Source organism: Phaseolus vulgaris, chromosome 2, assembly GCF_051622355.1.
Source record: "Phaseolus vulgaris cultivar YP4 chromosome 2, ASM5162235v1, whole genome shotgun sequence".
Lineage (NCBI taxonomy): Eukaryota > Viridiplantae > Streptophyta > Magnoliopsida > Fabales > Fabaceae > Phaseolus > Phaseolus vulgaris.
In genome coordinates this window covers 30,674,021-30,695,117 of record NC_143499.1, presented here as the reverse complement: position 1 = coordinate 30,695,117, position 21,097 = coordinate 30,674,021, and the positions used below count along the sequence as shown (strand labels likewise).

Below are 21,097 nucleotides of genomic sequence, written 5' to 3'. Positions count from 1 at the left end.
TACAAATTGAATTGTAAAATTCAATATATAATTACAAATTTAATTTTAGTTTTCGATTGTTGAATCCATTGTGTAGAAGGTGTTAGAGATTGTTCAATGTGATACATACAAATACAAATAGGTATCTTTGGAATTTTAAAATTATATGGAAGAACCAATGGAGGTGGACGAGAATTTGCCATGAGATTTTTTGGAGCATTAAAGTATCTTTCGAAGAGTTGAATGAGAGAAGAAAGATCCACATCAATCAGCTCTAGCTTAGATTTCCATATATTGGTCTAAAACTTATCAGTTCACGCAAAATTACTTTACCAAATATTCTCACATTTTTAGCCATGTCTAAACCAGGTTAATGCTACTTTATGACTTTTTATTACCTTTCTCTACTAATTTCTTCTTAAAAAGCAAATGTTTATCATCCTTAAGCTATCTTAGGATAAGACCGAATGTTGTGTAATGCAACTTCATTTAAAATCTCGCAATCCTCTAGAAAATTTTTCCTAGATCCTTTTATCGACAAAAATCTTCATAATAATCTTGAAATTCTGTCATTAACAATCAAGAATAAGCTATTCTTTCCCGCTTAGATCCTCACATTTGGGGATTTTTCTTCTTCTTGTGTAAAGCGTTGAATCAACCCTTCCAAATCTTATTTTTTGTTGTTGAATAGAACCGTTCCAAATTTTCTTAAAATAAAACTTCTTTCAAAAGCACTATTAATTCTATACACATGGTTTACAAGCTTTTGTGATATTGATAGCTTTGTTTGTAATAATTAAGTCAGAAGATAAAACTTTGTTCGAACTTCTTTTGACATCGATCCACCATACTCTCATCCAATCCTGTTTACATTAAATCCATTTAATTTTCGTAATTTTTTTAGGTGGACATTTTTTTTACAATTTTATCCTTGCTCGTAATATTTTAATAATTACTTTTTTAAAAAAAAATGGTTTATTATTTTTATTTTAATAGTCGTGCTTTCATTATAAAAACATGACAAATCTGATACGATTGGATACTGCTAACATGTCTTTAGTGATAATAATAAGAGTCCTGATATATTCATAATAAATAATAAAATTAAAATAAGAAAGAATCTTTTAAAAATGTAGAACATAAACTGAAAGTAAATTGTTTTAATAATAATATAAAAAGAAAGTCCTTAGTAAATGAATCCAAATACATTGAAAGTGTAAATAGTGAATGAGAGTGAAATAACAGGATAAAAAATATAGAAATATTGGAAATAGAAAGAAAGAGATAAAGAGGGTGGAGGAGGTGTGTAAGAAATAGAAGATTGAGAACTGCATGCAGCAAGAACAGCAGAGAATCTGAAAGAAATGTGAAAACTAAGAAGGTTGAAGGAGTGCAGGGTTATGGTGATTGGGGTGAAAGACGTACTTAAGAAGAGAGTCCTTGATGGAAAGAAGGTGAGGAAACTCCTTCTTCAACTTAGAGGCATCAAGCTCGTTGTTGCTTCTGGGAGCAACAATCACCTTAGCCTGCTCCTCCAGGGTGAAGTTCTTCCACCTGAAGCTGGGATCCACGTAATCCCTGTACATCTCCAGAATCTCGTTGTGGCTTACCACGCCGGGGTTCGTGAAATTCCAGATCCCAGTCAGATTCCTCTTCGCCATCTCCAGCGAGATCGGGAGGAGCTCGTCCAGTATGCTCATGGAGTTCGGAATGTCGACAACCTTGTCGTATCGAGTGATCTTGGTGATGAAGTTGCGGGGGTTCGTCAAATCCGAGGAAATGGGCATCCTCACACGCAACGTGCACACGTTGTCGTAGTTCTCAAGCAGATCCTCCACCTGTGGCATCACATCATCACATAAGTTTTAATTTTTTTATCAACAATACAAAATAAATAAATAGAATCAGTAATTCAACTCTTATGCAGACTTTGGAGAATGAGTAGTTACCATGGCCTTGGTCTTGGAGTAGAAGGATCCGGTGAAGTTGGGAGTGTCGTCTTCCTTGAAGCCGTGGCCGGATCCCAGGGTGTGGGAGGAGTCGTACTCGAAGATGCAGCCGGTGGCATAGTTTATCAGAATGAGGTTGTTTTGACGGCAGACGTCGGCCAGGGTGAGAGTGCCCACCACGTTGGTGCGGATGGTTTCAGCCTTGTGAGATTCGCACCAGTCCACGTTCGGCCTACCGGTCACTCCGGCGGCGTTGAACACGTGGCTGGGCTTCACCGCCGTTATGTCCGCCTCCAAGGACAACCGGTTCTCCAATCTCCCGCTTCCGTACTCATATTGGATCCCTCGCTCTTCGCACAGCTTACCCAGGAAACCACCAATCCAACCGGTTCGGCCGTAGATCAGAAATTTCAGTTGCTTCTCGCCGCCATCTGCTTCTGCACCCATCCTCTCTCTCTCTTAATTTTCTTCTTCTTCTCTTCTATATGTCTCTTTTATACAGAGGGAGGGACTCCACAATTTCCCCTTCTTTTTTTCTTTGCTGTCTTTTTGGGAGAAGACGGTGATTATAATAATATCACCTTCTCCAATGATACCAACTTTAAATATTTTTTAAATTTAATATGTTAAACATGGTTAATAAGAAAATAACTTATTATCTTTTTTTATTATTAAATTCTAAGAATGATTAGCAAGATATAATTATAATATATAACAGCATGCTCCTTACCGTTTATAGGTTATACATTGCCTGAACCTTGTTGTGGGTATTTGTTAGTTCACATTTTGTTGGCAATGGTGAAATAAAGAGAAAGGAAAGTACATGTCATGGTGAAATAGATGCAAACATGTTTCTGCAACCTATAAATTTGCGATGGAGAGTCTTCTCAAATCATAATAATCTCACTTTCGATCCATTTCTTATCAAGAACTCACCCATCTCCCTAACAAACACACATAATCTTCTGTCAACATAGAAGATGATCTTTTAACACCCTTCATCATCTTCATCATTGTTTATTATACTAATTAAAAGTGGGACCAAATGGAGGTAAATCATCTTCAAAGTTCAAACTTAAACAGCTATCTTTTTTTTTTCATTGCTTCATTTTATTAATCTACCATTTTGAGAATCCTCTCTCGGAATTAAAAAAAAAATAGTTAATCAGATTGAACAAAATTATTTCTATTGTAAGTTAAACTAAGTTAAAATTTTAGTTCTATTGTAAGTTATTGAAAAACTTTCATTTCAACATTAATAGTATTTCCAATAGATTAATAATTATATTGCTATGAAAAAAATATTACGCCTTCTAGGTTTTTATGATAAAAAGATTACTGTTTATTTATCAGCAATAAGATTGAATAACAAGAATCACTTTAGGAGTGGTTCAACCCTTATAGATACCTATACATTAGAACATATCTTCTCGGACCCTATTCCAGTACAAGGAAAGAGTCAAAATTAATTTAACACTACATACCCAGTAAAAACACATTTCAAACATATCAAGGAACATAAGAACAACAAACCTTAGCCACCTAAACCAACAACCAACCCATCAACCCTCAAAAACAACATCCATCAAAATAAAGATACTTGCCAACCTAAACTGATACAAAACATTTATATCAAATTTAAACAAGATAAAGGGGCAAGACACCAGTCAGAAAAGGAAAAACAAGCAGAGGAGATTTTAGAAGTTACCCAGGACTAAGCCTTCAATTGAGGCAAAGTGAAGATTTGTGAATGATCCACCACGCCATCTTTAAAAATGACCTTGTTCATATGACACCAAATCTCTCTAACCATCGAGATCCACACACTTCTCAGGACCAAGTTGAAAGGCTTAAGTGCATTACAAAACTGCGTGAAATGAGCAATAGGATAAATGGGAGCAACCGACGATACTCTAATCACGAGGAACATTGAACCCAAACAACAAACGATACAGTCAACCACCAGCCTGCATCGTACCAAGTTGACTTTAGTAGCAATCTTGTTTTCCAGCACCCTCCACGACAGAACCTGGACCGCAGGCAAAGCCTTAAACCCCAAAAAAACTTGTACAAACTTGACAATACCCCATCACTTTGTCCCCTTAATACACCATAAACAGATTTAATCGAGAAATCAGGAGACACATCATCTTTCCAAAACCACGTGTCGTCAAAATCCGAAACAAGACTCAACCCTTTAATCTCGTCAAAAAGTTGCCCTAACCCATCATTTTCTTTCACATTAAAACTTTCATTTTTCTATTAGTTTGTTGGATACAATTTGTCCACAAAAAATTGATAACTATATTATTAATGAATGAATTTAAATTAAAAGAAATAGAATAATAAATTATTTTTCTATCATCTTTCCATTGCGAAATAATAATGATGTTGAAATAATTAAATTAGTTCAATTTTGAAAAAAAAATCAATTATAAATTATATGTATAACTAAACTAATTTATATAGTTATTTTAATTCAATTAATCTAAACACCAGGTTCAAATGCTAATTTTAACATGAATGGATGAAGTTATAATTAAAACAAATGACTCTCTAGTTAATTCACTTTTTTGGGAAAAAAATTAATGCGTATCTCTTCAAAGATTATGTTTTACTTTTGATAAACTATCAAGTAATATTTTAGTAAATAGTACAAACTTACGTGAGATTGTACTGAAACTGTTCCAATTTGTTTTATGGATTGTTTGATTACGAATGAAATAAAAAAAAGTAGGAAGGAAATAATTAAATATAAAGCTAAAAAAATATGCTTTTGATAGTTTAAATATATAATTTTGTTTGTAAAAATATTCTATAATAATTTAAAAATGAAATATTTAATTTCATATTTTCTTAATAATTTTTTATTGATTTGTCATTTTTTATATTATAAAAAACAAAACAGTTAAGGATAATACCAAATAGGACGTAAAGTATCTATCTGTCACCTACCCATATATACTCCATAATCTGTTAACAAGGTATAATGAGTTTTACAGATACTAGAGAAAATACAATGTAAAATAATAATAAATAATTATTGTAGTTACTAAAATAGTAAAATTAAAATTGTATAATAATGTATATGCCGAAATTAACTGCCGAAATTGATGATATTGTATCAAATAAGAAATAATTATTTGTAAAAGTAGTTACTAAAATAACAAGTTAAAATTATACAATAAAATATATACTTAAATCAAAATAGATGATACGTGGTTATCCATAAATAGTCGTAGATATTTGTTAAAATAATTTTAAGGAAATAAAAAATAATTTTAAAGTATATGTTTGCACCTAAAATATTTTTTTTAAAATATCTTACTTTATATATAATAAGAGAATTTAAATAATTTTAAATAGCAGGTACCCGTAAACATTTCTAATACGTTATCTTCTTTTTATTCTTTTGGAGAGGTTACTATTACACATTACTTATTCTTATTCTATAATTTAAGAACCTCTTTTTCTTCAGCATACAACCAATTGAATTAGTTTTGGTACCATTAGGGGAAAATAATTAAAAAAAGGTGATTAAAAATTTAAGACTACAAGAAGAAATAAAATTGATTTTAAAGAAAACTTTGAAAAACTACATGAATGAAAAGAAAAAAAAATACATAAAAAGAAGTAAAAATTTCAATAACTACAATTTTTTAACTCATAATTTTAATTATTATTCCTTCAACAAATTAAATCAAAATCTCGTTTTTTTACTAGAAAATGTAAAAAATAGCATTCTATTATTACCATTTTAGTACTACTTTATCCAATAACTTATCTGATCCCATCATTTTTTTTTCATTTCAGGAATAGTACACACTATAAATTTGAATCATCACTTCAAAAGAAAAATCCATTTCATCGTCATATTTTTTCAACATAACTACAAAAATAAAAGAGATTTATTGAGCTGAAAAATAGAGAACTGGTATTTAAGACAACCTTAAGGTAAACTAATAACTCAGCAGGTTATTATAATTACAGAGCTTTATACTCTTTATTTTGTTTTTTTCAAAAGAATCAAAACCCTATGAATAAGCTACTGAATTCTACTATAGTATTCAGTGAGTTTGAGAAGTGACAGAAATGATTGATCAGATGGTGAGATTTTCTTGGGGTCCTTTGAAACTGCCACTTATGTTCCCACCAACATCTGGGAATGTCTCACAGCCAGAAAGAGGCTTCACCTTGCCCTTTGAATCAACTTCAAGAGGATATTTTAATAAATGGCTTTTCATTTCAGTTACCTCATCTGCTGCATACTGTCTCCAGTTAGACTCACTCAATGACTTTATCCGCCTTACACACTCAAGCCTCTCTGGTTCCTCAAAACATGCTTCCACACTTCCTATATGTTCGCTCCACAGTGACATTCTATAACCATACACCTGAGATCATACCAAAACACAACATTAGACCTTCTATAACTATGCATCTGAATTCGATAGTATTATATGTAGCATAAACACTGACACAGATACTAATACGATACAAATACAAACATGGAGATACGTATGTTTCTGGTTCAAAAGAATTTATTCAATAAATGTGAGTATTTTTTAAAAATTAATGTATTTCTTCTTTTTAAAATTGTGTTAGAACTGTGCAAGAATTATTAAATATTCAACAAATATTTCTTGAATTTGACATTTCATCGAAACGTGTCATACAAGTATTGGTATCCGATACGTGTGTCCGACATGTACACACCATTTTAGAGGCGTGTCTGAATATTATCATTTTTTTTCATTTTTAGAGTATCATTACTTTGTAGGTTATATCATTTGATTATTATAAGCACAGCCTTCAATCTTTTCTCTCCAAATTTTTGTCTAAAAAAGTACTTGTATGTTTATAAATCTTGCCTGTCCACGAGGTTTAGATTGCTTCTTTGCCCAAGTATGATTAGGCTGATATGCTCCCATTGCTATCTCTGTATCTCTAGTGCCTTCCATGGATCTCTGGTTAATGTTTGCAGACCCCAGTAACACATATTCATCATCCACTATCATTCCTTTTGAATGAACATAAATCATGAATCTTCGGTTCTTTTTAGTGAGTGCCTAGGTTACCAGTGAGCAAACAGGAAGGATAAACTTGTTTAGGTGGCAATGAGACATTCAGATAAGGAGCAATCATAAAGTTTATTCAAGAAGGTAAAAAAACCTGAGGTGTGTTTTCTCTAGTAGTTTTTGTAACATGTTCGTTTTCAGGGATCTCACGATTACCAAGGCAAAAGAAATTCAAGTAGTCCTGTGGCTCATACTGATTGTCAAGCCCAGTCTCCTGTAAGGCCTTGTAAACCGTTTCATACATCATTTGCATGGTTTTGAACTGCCAACAAATCAACATGAGCATGTGAGACAAACGCACAACTTAACCATAGTAACATTATGTTTTCCATGATTTTTCATCATGCTATTTTAAATTGAAGGCAATATATATACTGTTGCTAGACAAACTTCATAAGATCTTTCTCATTTTAAATGAAAAATGTGATACAATTGTCATGAGATCTTGGCAGCAAATTATGAGCATTTTCAGCAATGCAAAATATATATTGTGCTTCAAAGAATTAAGATCATTTGACATTATGAAGCACAGAAAAATCAGCAGTTTCTTCTGGCTTGCGACCAATTTTCTTACACCAAATCTTCCTAATCCATTTTCATGATCTAGCCAATAAAGGTTTTAATGGTTTGTCTTATATACTACCCTTTTAAGAGGTAAAGATAAAGGAAGCCCACCTGCCAAAAGAGAATCCGCTGAGTCAATTTACTTTTAGGCACTCCTTCAGGCCACATAGGAATGACAATATACACAGAGAATCTCTCATGCTGTTTGATTTTGCTGGCTATTTTCAATGCAATTTCCATTGGAATTAAGTTGTTTGCACCTGTGTTGAAAATGGAAAAAACCATCATGTAACAAATTGCCTGTCGTAACATGGGAAGTTTAGGAAGAATTGGTCACAAGTACACCAAAATGGAATAGAACTCGATGCAGAGAACTAGTATTGGGACCCAAAGAATTAATTAGAGGGAGAATAACTTTTCTAAATGATCATCTTTTTCATTTGCTCCTCACCTTACTATGTAATGATCCTACACCTTGTGAAAACAATGTAGAATACTCTACAAGTCGCATCATCTTATATTAATAGAAACAACCTCATAAGTTTGCCAATGACATCAACTAAAAAATTTAATACAAGGTATTTGGAATGAGAATAGCCCATGACATACTTCATAATCGTCAACAGTGGGTAATTTCTGTAACAAGATTTTTTAACTTCAATACTCACCAAGGTTTATGTAAGAATCCCAATTATATGATGAGCCAAGAAAGTATTGGTTCTCAATATAGATGAACTTTTGGGCTGCTCGAATTGCCTTGACATAAGCTGAATGTATGCTCATGTCTATTAGCACATTCTTTCCACAAACCAAGTTCTGTTCGATCAAGAAAACAGAGTTAGCATTTTCCTTCACAAGAAAAAGTTAAAATTCAGTAGGAAGTAACTTCACCCTTCTTATAGCATCTTGTGATTGCTTTGGAAATCCTTTCACAGAATTGGAATCAATTGATCGGAAGACCTTCAATTAGAACAATGCAAATGATAATCTCACACTAATTTGAACAAGTTTCCCAGAGGGAATAAGAATTCTGTTAGAAATAGGAACACGAATCATTCATATTTTCCAACACAATCGATAATATACCTGGGTATGCCAAATCTCCTGGTCATCTTCATTTTGGCAGGAAACTTTATCAATGCCAACAATGTCATCGATTCTATCAATTTTAAGCAATGAATCATCAAGCGAACTTTTCATCGTTCGCAATCTATGCATTTTTAAAGCCTTCAACCAACGCTCCTCGAAATTGGTGAGGATGTCATATGCTGCTGGACCATCAACTTTGGAATGCAAATCATGCCACGGTTGTCTTGGACAGTCAGTGATAGGTCCCTGTTTGTTATTATACAGATGAAACAATCACAACGTAGATGACAATATAATGATTATGAATTTTGAAATTGATTCTGTATGCTCAATCATTAAAGGAAAAGGAAGATTTACCTCAAAGTTATTATTATAATAGTCATTTTTGTGTGTTGTCTGCAAAGTCCTAAAAAGGGAATGGTTTGGGGTATCATATCGACCCGCACATAAATCAAGACCTCCGATGAAAGCTACTATCTTTCTTTTATTGTGATCTGCGTCAGCATCTACAATCACTGTCTTCTGATGATGGCTATAGATTGTTCCAGCTTCCTAACAATTAAGTATAAAGCAAAAAAACTCTTGTTTAAATACAATTACAGTATACTAGAACCGTTACATGGAATAAATATGCATACACTTGTGAGCATCTAAGTTTCCCCCATCTAACTTATAACAAAAGATGCACAAAAAAAAGCATAAACCAGGAATATAAACATTATTAAAACTTTTGGTATTTCTAATACCTGCGTTTTGAGAAAGCTATGTCCCTTTCCACCAGCTCGTTTGCACAGAAGCACCTGTACCGAAGAGTGCTTGAAAAACTGGTGAGTGTCCTCATCGTGGGTTTTCATATGTCCAACCTGCATATCTTACAAAGTCACATACTATATGATTCAAAAGTAGTCAAGTGAATATTGGCCAAAACAATCATTTAGAATTGATTACCGTATTGTATCCAAGAATGCTTCTAGAAGTGGGATCATCCCACACAAGGAGCAACACTCTCACACCTTCCCGTGATTTAGCTTTGAGAAGGTCACCTAAAGTGTGAGCCTTTCCATCACCCATATCCCGAATGAGACTAACATTGTAGTACACAGACCACCCAACAATGTAAACCAATCGTTGAGCCTTACTTATTGCATCAAAGATGTGGTGCCAACAACTTTCATGCTTATAATTCACATCCCCATCCACCTTCAAACTGGGAAGGCACCCTTCATGAACATGAGCATCTTGATAAAGTGTAACTTTTCCACCTTTCCTAAGGGGAAAGTATGTGTCAGGTACCCCTTGATAATCAGGACCAGCACCTACTCCATGGCTATAAAGAGGCACCTTTTCAACAGGGGTGTACTGAATGGATAAACTCAACATTGCTCCACCTTTACATGGTTTTCCATTAGTACTAATGATGGGGAAAAAGCCATCAACTCTTGCGCCACTACATAACGCTTCCACTGGAATACCCACTGCTCCAATAATCTGGGAACCCACGATATCACTGTCCTTTACAACGAAGTGGACTTCAGAAGCAAGGTGGGCAACGGGGACATTGAAACGCTGCGTCCAAACGGGGTTCTCCATGTTTCTGATGACAAAAGTTCTGGCAATCACAGCATCCGCCACAGACACTGTAACATAGGGATCACTGGTTCCAGTTTTGGACATGACGCCTTCGATTTTGCCGCCAAGTCTTCGGGACAACATGGAAACCATTTCTCCCGTTTTCTTGTGAAACATGTCCATGTTGGGAAGGTTTCTGGCCTCGTTGACCCATATTTCCAAGTTGCCATGTAAGAGCAGAATCTTTAAGGAAGTTGCAGTGGTTGGAAACGAAATAGTTTGCTGAGCCTGTCCATGGTGTGAAGCTCCAAAAGATGGAGTTTCACCGTAAACCAAATGAGCCATTAATGTAGGAACTAGTTAGAAGTGAGTCGTTTTGGAATGTGGAAGACTTTGTGAAAGAAAAATGGTTTGGTGATGGATTTAAGAAACGTAACGTGGGGGGTGAGCACGAGGGAGAAGACTGGAATTGAAGTTGACCCACTTGTGATACAAAAGGAGTGTTTCAATTTTGACTGGGTTTTTGGAAGAAAAATGTTACTTTTGTAGATATTTAAGGTTATTTGTTGTTAAATGGTTATGGGATTATCCATAAACATTTACTAATTATCATCCTCAACCTCATAGTAAGTTGGAGATCTTAAAATATATAAATAGATGCATACCCAGGAGGATGTTTATAATGCTTAAATTCAACTTCTTAGTTCTTACACATATAAGTTTAGAAAGTTTACTATTTTAATAAAAAATGAAGTGAAGAGAAGAGAAGGTGATGAATGCAGTGTTAATTAATGTTTATATAAAACATCAAGTTGGTTGAAGTTGTAGGTTGAAGGGGTCAGAGACAGAGCCAGTAGCAGCCACTGGCAGGATAGTGAGAGATGGATTTTCCTATGCAACTGCTGCTACTGATCCCAATTCAAAATGAATCCCAGATTCAGGAATGCCATCTAAATTTAATTTCTATATTCAGTAAAAGTTTTTAAAATTGATCGTGCAAGGCTGTTCCCTGTATCAATTCCTTACCAAATAAAATATATTATTATATGACATGATGCTAGATGGAAAATATAAAAATGTTAATTTAGACCTGCCATTTTTATTTTACCAAATACTAAAACTATTTTAGGAAAAAGAAAAGAAATGAGCTTTGTTATTCCTTGCAAAAGAAAGTAGGCAAATTCTCAAATTCTCACTGCATTATCATTGGTTCTTCACCTTCATATATTTTTTAAATATTAAATGTATCCTCTTATTTTTAAATATCTAGAACTTCAAACCGGATTAAGGATGTATATCAGATTGTATAATCCAGTTGGTGTTTTAAATTTACAAATCGAATTATAGATTCTCATAGACAATTCCGGATTAACCAACCCAATATTCATTTTAAAAAATATTCATTTTGTCACCTAATAATGACTAAAGATTATTTTTATATGAAAAATGATTTTTTGACAACCGATGCTCCACCCTACACCTCAATAAATATTAATATTTTAATCATTTATAATTTTTTTAATTTTAAAAATTATTTTTAATATTTTACATTTTACTTATATTTTTATTAAGGAGATTTTTTTAAATTTTTTTTATTACAAATATTAATATTTTGTTGTGAGTGTAAGGTGAGGTAGAGTGTCAAAATATCATCATCCTTCTTATATAATGAAAAGAGATGTTGTATAGCCAGAAGTTCAAAACAAACACACAAACACTTTACACTCCGACAATGTGAAATATGGATCAAAACGGTTCTAGAGAAAATAGTTCAAACTTAATTACTTAAAATACATGGTTAACCATATTCATTTGCTTCCTATTCCTAGCTTCATTAATAAGAATATCAACATGCTTATTTATATTCTTCTCACTCCTACTACTACCTCTAGACACTATCATCTACTCAATATTTTGCACTTTTTTTCTTCATATTTAATTTCAATCACCAATATATTTTTTAAGATAAATATGGAATTGATAAATCCGATATTCATTTAAAAAAAATATATTTAATATTTAAAAATGATATGAAGTTGTAAGAAGTAGCAATCGAAGTGAGAAAGAATTTGCCAAGAAAGTATAACAAAAAGAACAAATGATGAGTTAAACCAATTGAGACCCAGTTCCTACACGACAACATTCAACGGTGGACTTTTCATTAAAACCCATCGACCCTACAAATTGTATGTGTGGCGTAAAAGTGCTGTCAAGAAAAAAAAAAATCTTTGTTGATATTAAATTCTCATAAGTATAAAAGAGATAAAAAAAAAAAATTAGAAGAGAAAAAGAATGCATGTAATAGCAAATCAAATCAAGCTTTGGGTTCGGTTGCCTTTGTTGCCTCCAAAATCAATTTTTAAACAACGATACTTTAATAACTAACACCAAGTGTGAATGCGATACTTAATTTTGAAAGGCTAAACATTTTCTTCGATTTATTTTAAAAAGCTTATATAACAGCTAAAACAAACATATATTAAAAAATATATTAAATAAAACTTTTAAAAGAGGATTTTTTTTAAAGAAAGAGTCGTTTTAAGAGTTTCTTTCACTATTTCAAATTCCAATATCAGCCACTCAAAAAGTTTTAATTTAAAATTAAAATATAAACTGAATAAAGTTATAAATTTTTTTTTAAGCCTAACTCAACTTCATAAAACCGGTTTATGAGGTGAGGTTTGCACCCACTTATATACAATAAAATGCTTTAGTCGATGTGAGATCTCCAACACCCGTCTCGTGCTGAGAGTGATAGCTCGTGCGTGGGATAACATATTATGGGTGATTAGATAACGGTCCGATAGCGGTTGACCTAATAAACCCAACAAACACTTGCTAGGATAGGCTTGAACCAGACTCTAATACCATATTATAAAATATAACAAAGATGAACAAAACAGTAAAAAGGAAGGTAAAGGATATGAGAATGAATATCTCTAATATATCTCATTGAGATCAAAACTAGTCTAAATATATACAAGTACACTCGTTCTAGGACTAGCTAAAGAGAGAAAAGAATCAATCAATAAATACTAGAATCATAACAGACAAAGACAAAATAAAAGTTATTCTCCTCTATAAAGAGAAACAACTAAGAATTAGAAAAACACAATTAATATTAGAATCCTTCTATAACTTTGGTATCCATATACTTTAATCATTTTTAAATTTAAATTTCTTATTTTTAATCGTAACTATAAAATACGTTTTAATTAAAATTGTTCTCACCGATTCAAGTTTGGTCGGACTTTGGGTGAACTCCGGATGGTCTCACTTTAAGTTCTGTGAATGAGCTCCCTAAGGACAAAGGGGAACTCCACCTGCAGAAGACACTCCGATACTTAAGTCAGTAAGAGCACAAAATGTTGTGTATGTAGTGACTATAGTGCAAAGATGCGAATTGAGATTACTTCCTATGAGTGGTCGTGTATTTATACGCCTTCATGGACTTAGATCTTTAACCTTGGTTTTTCCAAGTCTTAATGTGGCATATTAAAATATCCTTCCCTAAAATCCGAATATGATCTATATAAATCGAAATATTTTGTAATAAAATCAGAACATTTATGTGACATAATATAGGATATTGTGTAAGTAAAATCAGAGCATTTAAGTGATATAATCCTACATATTGCGCAAAGATCCCATGTGATATTATTGGGGATTACGTTGTGGTGTGAACGTCTTTTCCTGATATTATTCGTACCAGACCAATGAAATGGGCTTTAGACCCACTCTAACGCATTTTGGGCCAGGTCGGTCGACCTCATCAGGCTCCCAGATCGATTGGTCTTATCGACCTTATTCCTAGCAAGTGCGGGACGATACAGAGCCCCCCAGCCTAGAGTCGAGCCCATGAGGCGAAAAGGCTTTTGGCTACGATGTTGTGCCTTCGAAAATGTGGCCCTTTCTTTGGGTAAGAGAGGTCGGCCTGGTTACGATCTTAGAGTAGCTCTCGAGAGGTCGGGCAACTGCACCTGGTTAACGTTCGAGAGTGCATAAGAATCTTCGATTTTAGGCCGAGCTAGGAAGTCGAAAAGGAATGCTTTGACTTTGAAGAACATGCTCGGCTTTCCTACCGAGCTTGCATGGGAACCCAGTTTTTAGCAGCTTTCTCGGATTCCGACTGAGGTAACGTTGGGCGGGAAAACTTGCCTTTTGAAGTACAGAGTACACGGGTTGTCTTCTCGAGGTTGTCACTTCTGAAAGACGTGAGTTAGTCATTTAATGCCCTTGGACACATGTCAATCGCTTATAGGTCAACGATTGATCTTCTCCTACTGTTTCTCATTAACTTTGAAAAATGCTCTCCTTCTCCTTCATTCGTTTCACGTTCTGGCACCCTTGCTCCGTGCATACTTTTCTCACTCTTTGGCTTCCTCCTAGTTTTGTTTGGCCATCCTCTTAGGTACGCTCTAAATCTCATCCCTGTAGTGTTTTCTATCATGGCTTTTGGTTTGCTTAGGCCTCCTTCCTTGTTGTTTTCCCCTGCATTTGGTTTACGTTCTATTCTACATTTGTTTTTTGGAAATATGAACTATACTGCCTTGTTCCCCTAGGCCAAAAAGGACCTCTTGAAATAGGTTTCCATATACACAACCCCTTCAAGACTTGAGGGTTTGTGTGAGTCATGTTGTTTAAGCAAGACCGATGAGAGCTTGATTAAAACGTTCGTTTATGGTGAAACAGAGCCTGTGTGTAACGATGAATTCGGCGATCCCTACGGACCCTTTTGTTTTGAGTATGATACTTGCTTTATTAAGTTAGGATTGCGTCTTCCCATTGATTTATTTGAGAAGAAGTTTTTGACCGAGTTAAACGTCTCTCCCGCTCAGCTACATCTGAACAACTAGGTTTCTTTACACGTGTTTCAAATTATTCTTAACACACTCGGCTTGTCACTGACTTTGAATATCTTCTTTTTCTTCTTTGAACTCAAGGTTTCCTCTAGGCAGTTGTGGGCTTCCCTTAACAATGTTAGTGGGAGGGGTTTATTAACCCTCTTTCAGTCTTCCTACAAGAATTTTAAGGGCTGTTTCGTTAAGATTCGTCCTTCGGCCGGATGTCCGACCTTGTTAGAGGGTTTTCCCTTGTATTAGGCACCCAAACCGAAAACACACCCTGCACGCTGTATGGAAGACCTCAACCCTTATGAGCAAAGTGTTTGCGATTTCCTCCAAAACTTGGATGTGATTTTTGAAATCCCCAAAATACTGAAGCGCGAGTATCGAGCTTCCAATCTTAAGAAATACATTGGTATAACTTCTTTATCCTAGCCCATTTTTTCGAGACTTGGTTACTTTAATACTTTAGGTTCGATTTGCGCATATTGGTATGTTACTGGTGTCCCCGGATCTGATATTAACACATGTTTCTTGTTTCCTTTGTTTGCAGAGAAATAAATGGCTTCTACCCTTTCCAAGGTTGAACTAGCTCGCCAGTTGAAGGAGATCAGGGCTCCTAAACCCTCCCTCGTTGCTAATAAGAGTGGTCTGAGCCCTTTTCTTGTTCACTCGGAAGAGGTCAAGCGCACGACCTCGGACCTGAATACGAAGAGAAGGAGAGTAGAGTAGCCGACATCGTTGGCACATTCCTGATCGAACGACCGAGCTCTAGACGTAGAACTAATCATGGTGGAGAATTGGGGACCTGCGTCTGGCTCTTGGATGAGGAACAACTTTTGGGATTCCTCCTTCGAATTTCAGGATGTGGAGGTTGATGCCTTATGCAGCAACGTCGAAGGATTACCGAGTCGGGATAATACGTTGGTCAGTATGACCAACGTGAAGACTCAGAAGAACCTCTAGAAAATCAACGAGTTACAATGTCGCATCGGCGAACTCCAAAGTGAGATCAATCATCTTCAGGTCGAGGTTGTTAAGATTTACCGCCTTCGGTCGGAGGAAAGATGTTGGACCCAAGAGAAGGCATACTTGTTCATTCAGATCCACCTACTGGAAAAAGGGATGTGAAGGCACGAGAGGAAGAGATAAGAGAGCTGAAGGGGAAGATTTCCCGTCGGGAGGCCGAATGGGCGAGCAACTTTGAAGCCATGAAGAACGACATAAAAAATTTGTACGTTGTTAAGTTTGAGGCTATGATAGAGCAGACATGCCTTATTCATCTCGAGATAGATTTTTCTGACGTGAATCCTTGTCATGTCGTGGTGGATGGCAAGCTGGTGAAGGACTTGTGAGTCCATGGTGGTCTATTTTGCGTTTCCCTAGACATTTTCTCTAATTTATAGAGGTTTATTATTTGTGGGCTTTGTAAACTTATTTTTGACCTTCACTAGAACACTTTTCTTTTGTTTGGTTGCATGGCTATGTGATATGAGTTGGATTGACACTTAACAAGAAACAACACTTTAAGGAGGCTTAAGGTCATCTCAATGGAGGATAATGCCATCCAAGAGAGAAGCCAAACTCATTGAACAATGAGTGTCATGTCCTTTTCACAAACACTTGGCGGAATTGAAAGGAAAGCAAGAACAAATCAAGAACACAAATAGAAACACAATTGAAATATGTAATTAACTAAAACTGGACAGAATTGAAAGATGAAACATATCTACCGATTAAAATCATCCAAAGAACACAATGAACCGATTAGAAACTTAAGAACAACACAAGAACCAAACTAAACGGTACAAATTGATGAACAAGACATAAAAGCTGAAACTACCGAATGAAAACAACAAATGAGATGAAAAGGAATGGAACTTAGATGGTTGAAGTCCGGCTGGAATGGATTAGGAGAATGATCACGCCACTTGGTGATGGAGTCCCAAGATGAGTGAAGGAAGTCGCCACTTGAAGCTCTCCAAAAGCTCACAAGATGAGACTATGCTAAGGAGATCAAAATCTCACAAAAGGCTCTCTCAAAATGAGTAGAGTTTCTCTATATCAATTATCCAAATCTGAATTTACAAGAGCCTAACCTCTCTATTTATAATATAAGGGGGCTGAAATGAAACACAAATGAAACTCAAAGTTCCCTCCAAATTCAAATGCAAATTGGTGCCACCTAGTCATGAAGTAAGTGTGATCCACTTCCTATTTTCAGCACCTCCTAAAATGCGTCTACACCCCCCTAACTATTCACACTTTTTATTTAATATTCACACCTCCTACAACTATACAAAATTAATTCAAATGATGCTCTTTTATTTAATGCTTGGCCTTGCCCCTCATGGTTTGGACTTGGGCTTGGACTTTCGGCTTGGGCCTCATCTTTTGAAAAGACTAATAAGAAGAACTTTAAATGATTTGGCCCTTGTCCATTCTTCCTATTAACAACATCTTTTTTATTCTCATCACTATGTTATGAACGTTTACGCTTTAATTTCATGACCTTCACTTGAACACTTTTTCTTTTTGTTTATCTACTTGGCTATATCCTGAACTTATACGCTTTGATTTGGGGGAACTTGTTTAGGTGCGATAAGAAAACCTTGATAGAAAATTTTTTAGGGGAAAATTTGCGCAAGAAATTACCTTTGTCTAGTCGCCTTCCGACCGACTAGTTGTCGCGTTGCGTCTGTCCCAGTGGGACGAGATCAGGCCTGAATGGGTACAGCTAGTCGATCGAGCTCGCGTTTCCGTTAGGATGGAGGCACCATGATTTAAATCCTAAGTTGTTCTTGATACTGGAATTGTCGGATTCGAATCAATGAAAACCATATTTAAAACTCTGGGTTGCTATTTATCGTAGGCCAGTCGTGCTCGACCCTGACTTAAAACTGAGTTGTTTCCGATCGAACTACTCAAGTTCAGGGTGATGGCAACCAGATTTAAAACTCTGGGTTGATGTTGATCACAAACTTCTCATGTCCACATGTACACAAGTAGATTTAAAACTCTGAGTTGTTTCTGACCGAACTACTCAGGTTCGCGGTGATGACAATAGATTTAAAACTTTGCGTTGTTGTTGATCATGGACTTCTCATGTCTGCATGGAGACAACCAGATTTAAAACTCCGAGTTTTTTCTGACCGAACTACTCAGGTTCGTGGTGATGGCAACCATATTTAAAACTTCGGGTTGTTGTTGATCACAGACTTTTCATGTCCGCATGGAGACAACCAAATTTAAAACTCTGGGTTTATTAAGATATCAATCAAAATTTGGAAAACCAACAACTTTATTAGGATAAGAACGACCTCATTAAAAACCCTTGAGAAAAATTTCAAAAAAATCAAGGGAAAAAATGTCGAACTGTTATTACACAAGTATTTTTGGATGGAAAACATTAAACAATTAACTAAAGTAAAACTTTAGATTTGAAGCATTCCAAGTCCGTGGGATGATTCCACCGTCTAAGGTTTCCAACTGATAGGCTCCATTTCCCATAACTCTATGTATTTTGTACTGTTAGCTTATTTTTGCATTTTAATTAAATAAAGCCCTATTTTTCAAGGTTGAACTAGTTTAGCAGTTAGTTATTCTTTAGGTGTGCATAGGTGTACGTGTCCTACTTTGTAGCCATATACTAGAATTAGTTTTCAACAGTTTTCATATAAAGGGTTTATAAAAGTCTGATTGCTCTAATTGAATAAAAGCAGTATTCTCCACTTTCAAACAGATATACACAAGGTGTATTTTAAGTTTTATAACAATTGGTATCAGAGCCTTGTAAGGGGCCTGTTAAGGTGAGAATGCGAGTGAAAGGAGTGTAGGGTTTGGGAGACAGTGTGAGTGCATAAGCAGAGGGAAGAAGGATGTCTGGGTCAAAGAAATTTGTTCAACCTGCCATCTCGAAATTTGATGGTCATTATGAGTTTTGGTCCATGACCATGGAACATTTCTTACCTAGCAAGGAGATGTGGCAGATTATTGAAGATGGGATACCTCTATTCGGTTCCCGCTACTGAGGCTCAATGAAAAGTTTTAACTGAGGCTATGTTAAAAGATTTGAAGGTAAAAAATTACTTATTTCAGGCCACTGACAGGGAGATCTTAGAAACCATTTTGGACACAAGTACGTCCAAGATGATTTGGCAATCCATGCAACAAAAATATCAAGGTTCAACCAGGGTCAAGTGAGCTCAACTCCAAGCCTTGAGAGATGAGTTTAAATTACTCACCATGAAAGATGCGGAAACCATTGATCAATATCTGGGACACACTCTTAGTACTGTCAACAAGATGAAGTTGAATGGAGAGATGATGGACTCAAGTACCGTGGTTAGTAAAATACTCAGATCACTCACCCCAAAGTTCAACTATGTTGTATGTTCAATAGAGGAATCCAATGATTTGAGTTAGCTAAGTCTTGATGAACTTCATGGAAGCTTACTGGTTCATGAGCAGTGAATGCAGGACTCTCAATCTGATGAACAAGTGTTGAAAATTACTCATGATAACATATCAGAAATAGGTCATGAACACAGTCGAGGAGGTGGTGGTCGTGGTCGCGAAAGACAATTACTGAATAGAATGTTTTTGTTGTCACAAACTAGGATACATCCAATACGAGTGCCTACGAGAGGAAAAGCAAGCGCATTATGCAATGTATGAGGACTCATCAGAGGTAGAGGAGGAAGTACTATTGGTACCATATGAAGCAACAAATCTATCTACAAAGCAAGAAAATTGGTTTCTTGGTTCTGGTTGTAGTAATCATATGACTGGAAATAAATAGTGGTTTACCAAGATACACGAACAAGGTTTGTGCAAGACTGTCAAACTTGGCAATGACACCACTATGGCACTAGCAGCAAAGGGGGACATTCGAGTTTGTATCAATGGCATCTCAATATCATCGCAGATGTATATTACGTACCAGAACTTAAAACCAATCTTTTAAGTTTAGGGCAACTCCAAGAGAAATGATTAGTTATGTTGATTCAAAATTATACCTGCAAAATTTTCCATTCGGACCGTGGATTACTTCTTCATACTACCATGAAAGGAAATAGGATGTTTTACCTAACATCTTCAATGAATCCTTGCAAACCACGGTGCCTTCTTGTAAGTGAAGTATCAGAACAAAAAGCACAGTTTTAACATAAAAGGTTTGCTCATCTGAACTATAAAGGACTTTGCACACTTGCCAACAAGCATTTGGTAATCGGTATACCTCCTCTAAAGTCTTCCAAAGAGATATGTACCTCGTGTATCACTGATAAACAACATAAAGACACTATACCGAGACAAAGTTCTTGGAGAGCCTTGAGGAAACTCCAACTAATTCATGTTGATGTGTGTGGTCCCATTTCGCCCTCGTCTCGCAGCAACAAAAGGTACATTTTGAGTTTTATTGATGATTACTCTCGTAAGACATGGTTTTACTTTCTGCATGCAAAATCTGAAACATTTAGTGCATTTAAAAATTTCAAAGCTCGTGTGAAAAAAGAAGTCAGCGCTTCCATTATCTATCTAAGAACTGATAGAGGTGGTGAATTTACCTCTAAGGAGTTTGCAAATTACTGCAATCATCAAGGAATTTCAAGACAAAAGACCACAACTTACACTCCACAACAAAACGGGGTTGCAGAGAGAAAAAATCACACTATCCTGAATGCAGTACAGGCAGTCTTACATGAGAAATGTGTTCCAAAATTGTACTGGCCTGATGTTGTCCGGTGGTTTGCTCACGTCCAGAATCGAAGCCCATCATCTGCAATACATCACCAAACTCCATAAGAACTTTGGAATGGAGTCAAACCACATGTGGACTACTTTCGAATATTCGGTTGCATTGTCACGTTCATATTCCATATCAGAAGATGAGCAAATTAGATGATAAAAGTCAATCGTGTATACTTCTAGGGTAAGTGAAGAAACAGAATCTTACAAACTATACAATCCTACTCACAATAAAGTCATCATAAGAATGGATGTAGTGTTTGAGGAGTGATAAGTG

At 35.4% G+C, this 21,097-nt stretch overlaps 2 protein-coding genes and 1 pseudogene across 3 annotated transcripts; 1 reads left to right on the top strand and 2 right to left on the bottom strand.

Annotated features, from left to right (window-relative positions):
* Positions 1-1,118: 1,118 nt before the first annotated feature.
* LOC137811380 (bifunctional dTDP-4-dehydrorhamnose 3,5-epimerase/dTDP-4-dehydrorhamnose reductase) lies at positions 1,119-2,516 on the bottom strand. Its single transcript, XM_068613085.2, has 2 exons — positions 1,929-2,516; positions 1,119-1,817 (listed from the first exon to the last, which is right to left on the bottom strand). The coding sequence occupies exons 1-2, from the start codon at positions 2,373-2,375 to the stop codon at positions 1,353-1,355; spliced, it is 912 nt and encodes a 303-aa protein (XP_068469186.1). The 5' UTR covers positions 2,376-2,516; the 3' UTR covers positions 1,119-1,352.
* A 3,257-nt stretch (positions 2,517-5,773) lies between these two features.
* LOC137811377 (phospholipase D beta 1) lies at positions 5,774-10,879 on the bottom strand. Of its 2 annotated transcripts, none has more exons than XM_068613082.1 (10): positions 9,608-10,879; positions 9,406-9,522; positions 9,017-9,211; positions 8,657-8,905; positions 8,462-8,530; positions 8,239-8,386; positions 7,682-7,830; positions 7,101-7,268; positions 6,800-6,997; positions 5,774-6,322 (listed from the first exon to the last, which is right to left on the bottom strand). In XM_068613082.1, the coding sequence occupies exons 1-10, from the start codon at positions 10,571-10,573 to the stop codon at positions 6,029-6,031; spliced, it is 2,553 nt and encodes an 850-aa protein (XP_068469183.1). In that variant the 5' UTR covers positions 10,574-10,879; the 3' UTR covers positions 5,774-6,028. The 2 variants fall into 2 exon arrangements, with proteins under 2 accessions (XP_068469183.1, XP_090154680.1); XM_090298554.1 differs by having other exon boundaries at positions 9,406-9,530; positions 9,608-9,716.
* Positions 10,880-18,950: 8,071 nt separating this feature from the next.
* LOC150029107 (uncharacterized) lies at positions 18,951-20,877 on the top strand (annotated as a pseudogene).
* Positions 20,878-21,097: the final 220 nt, after the last annotated feature.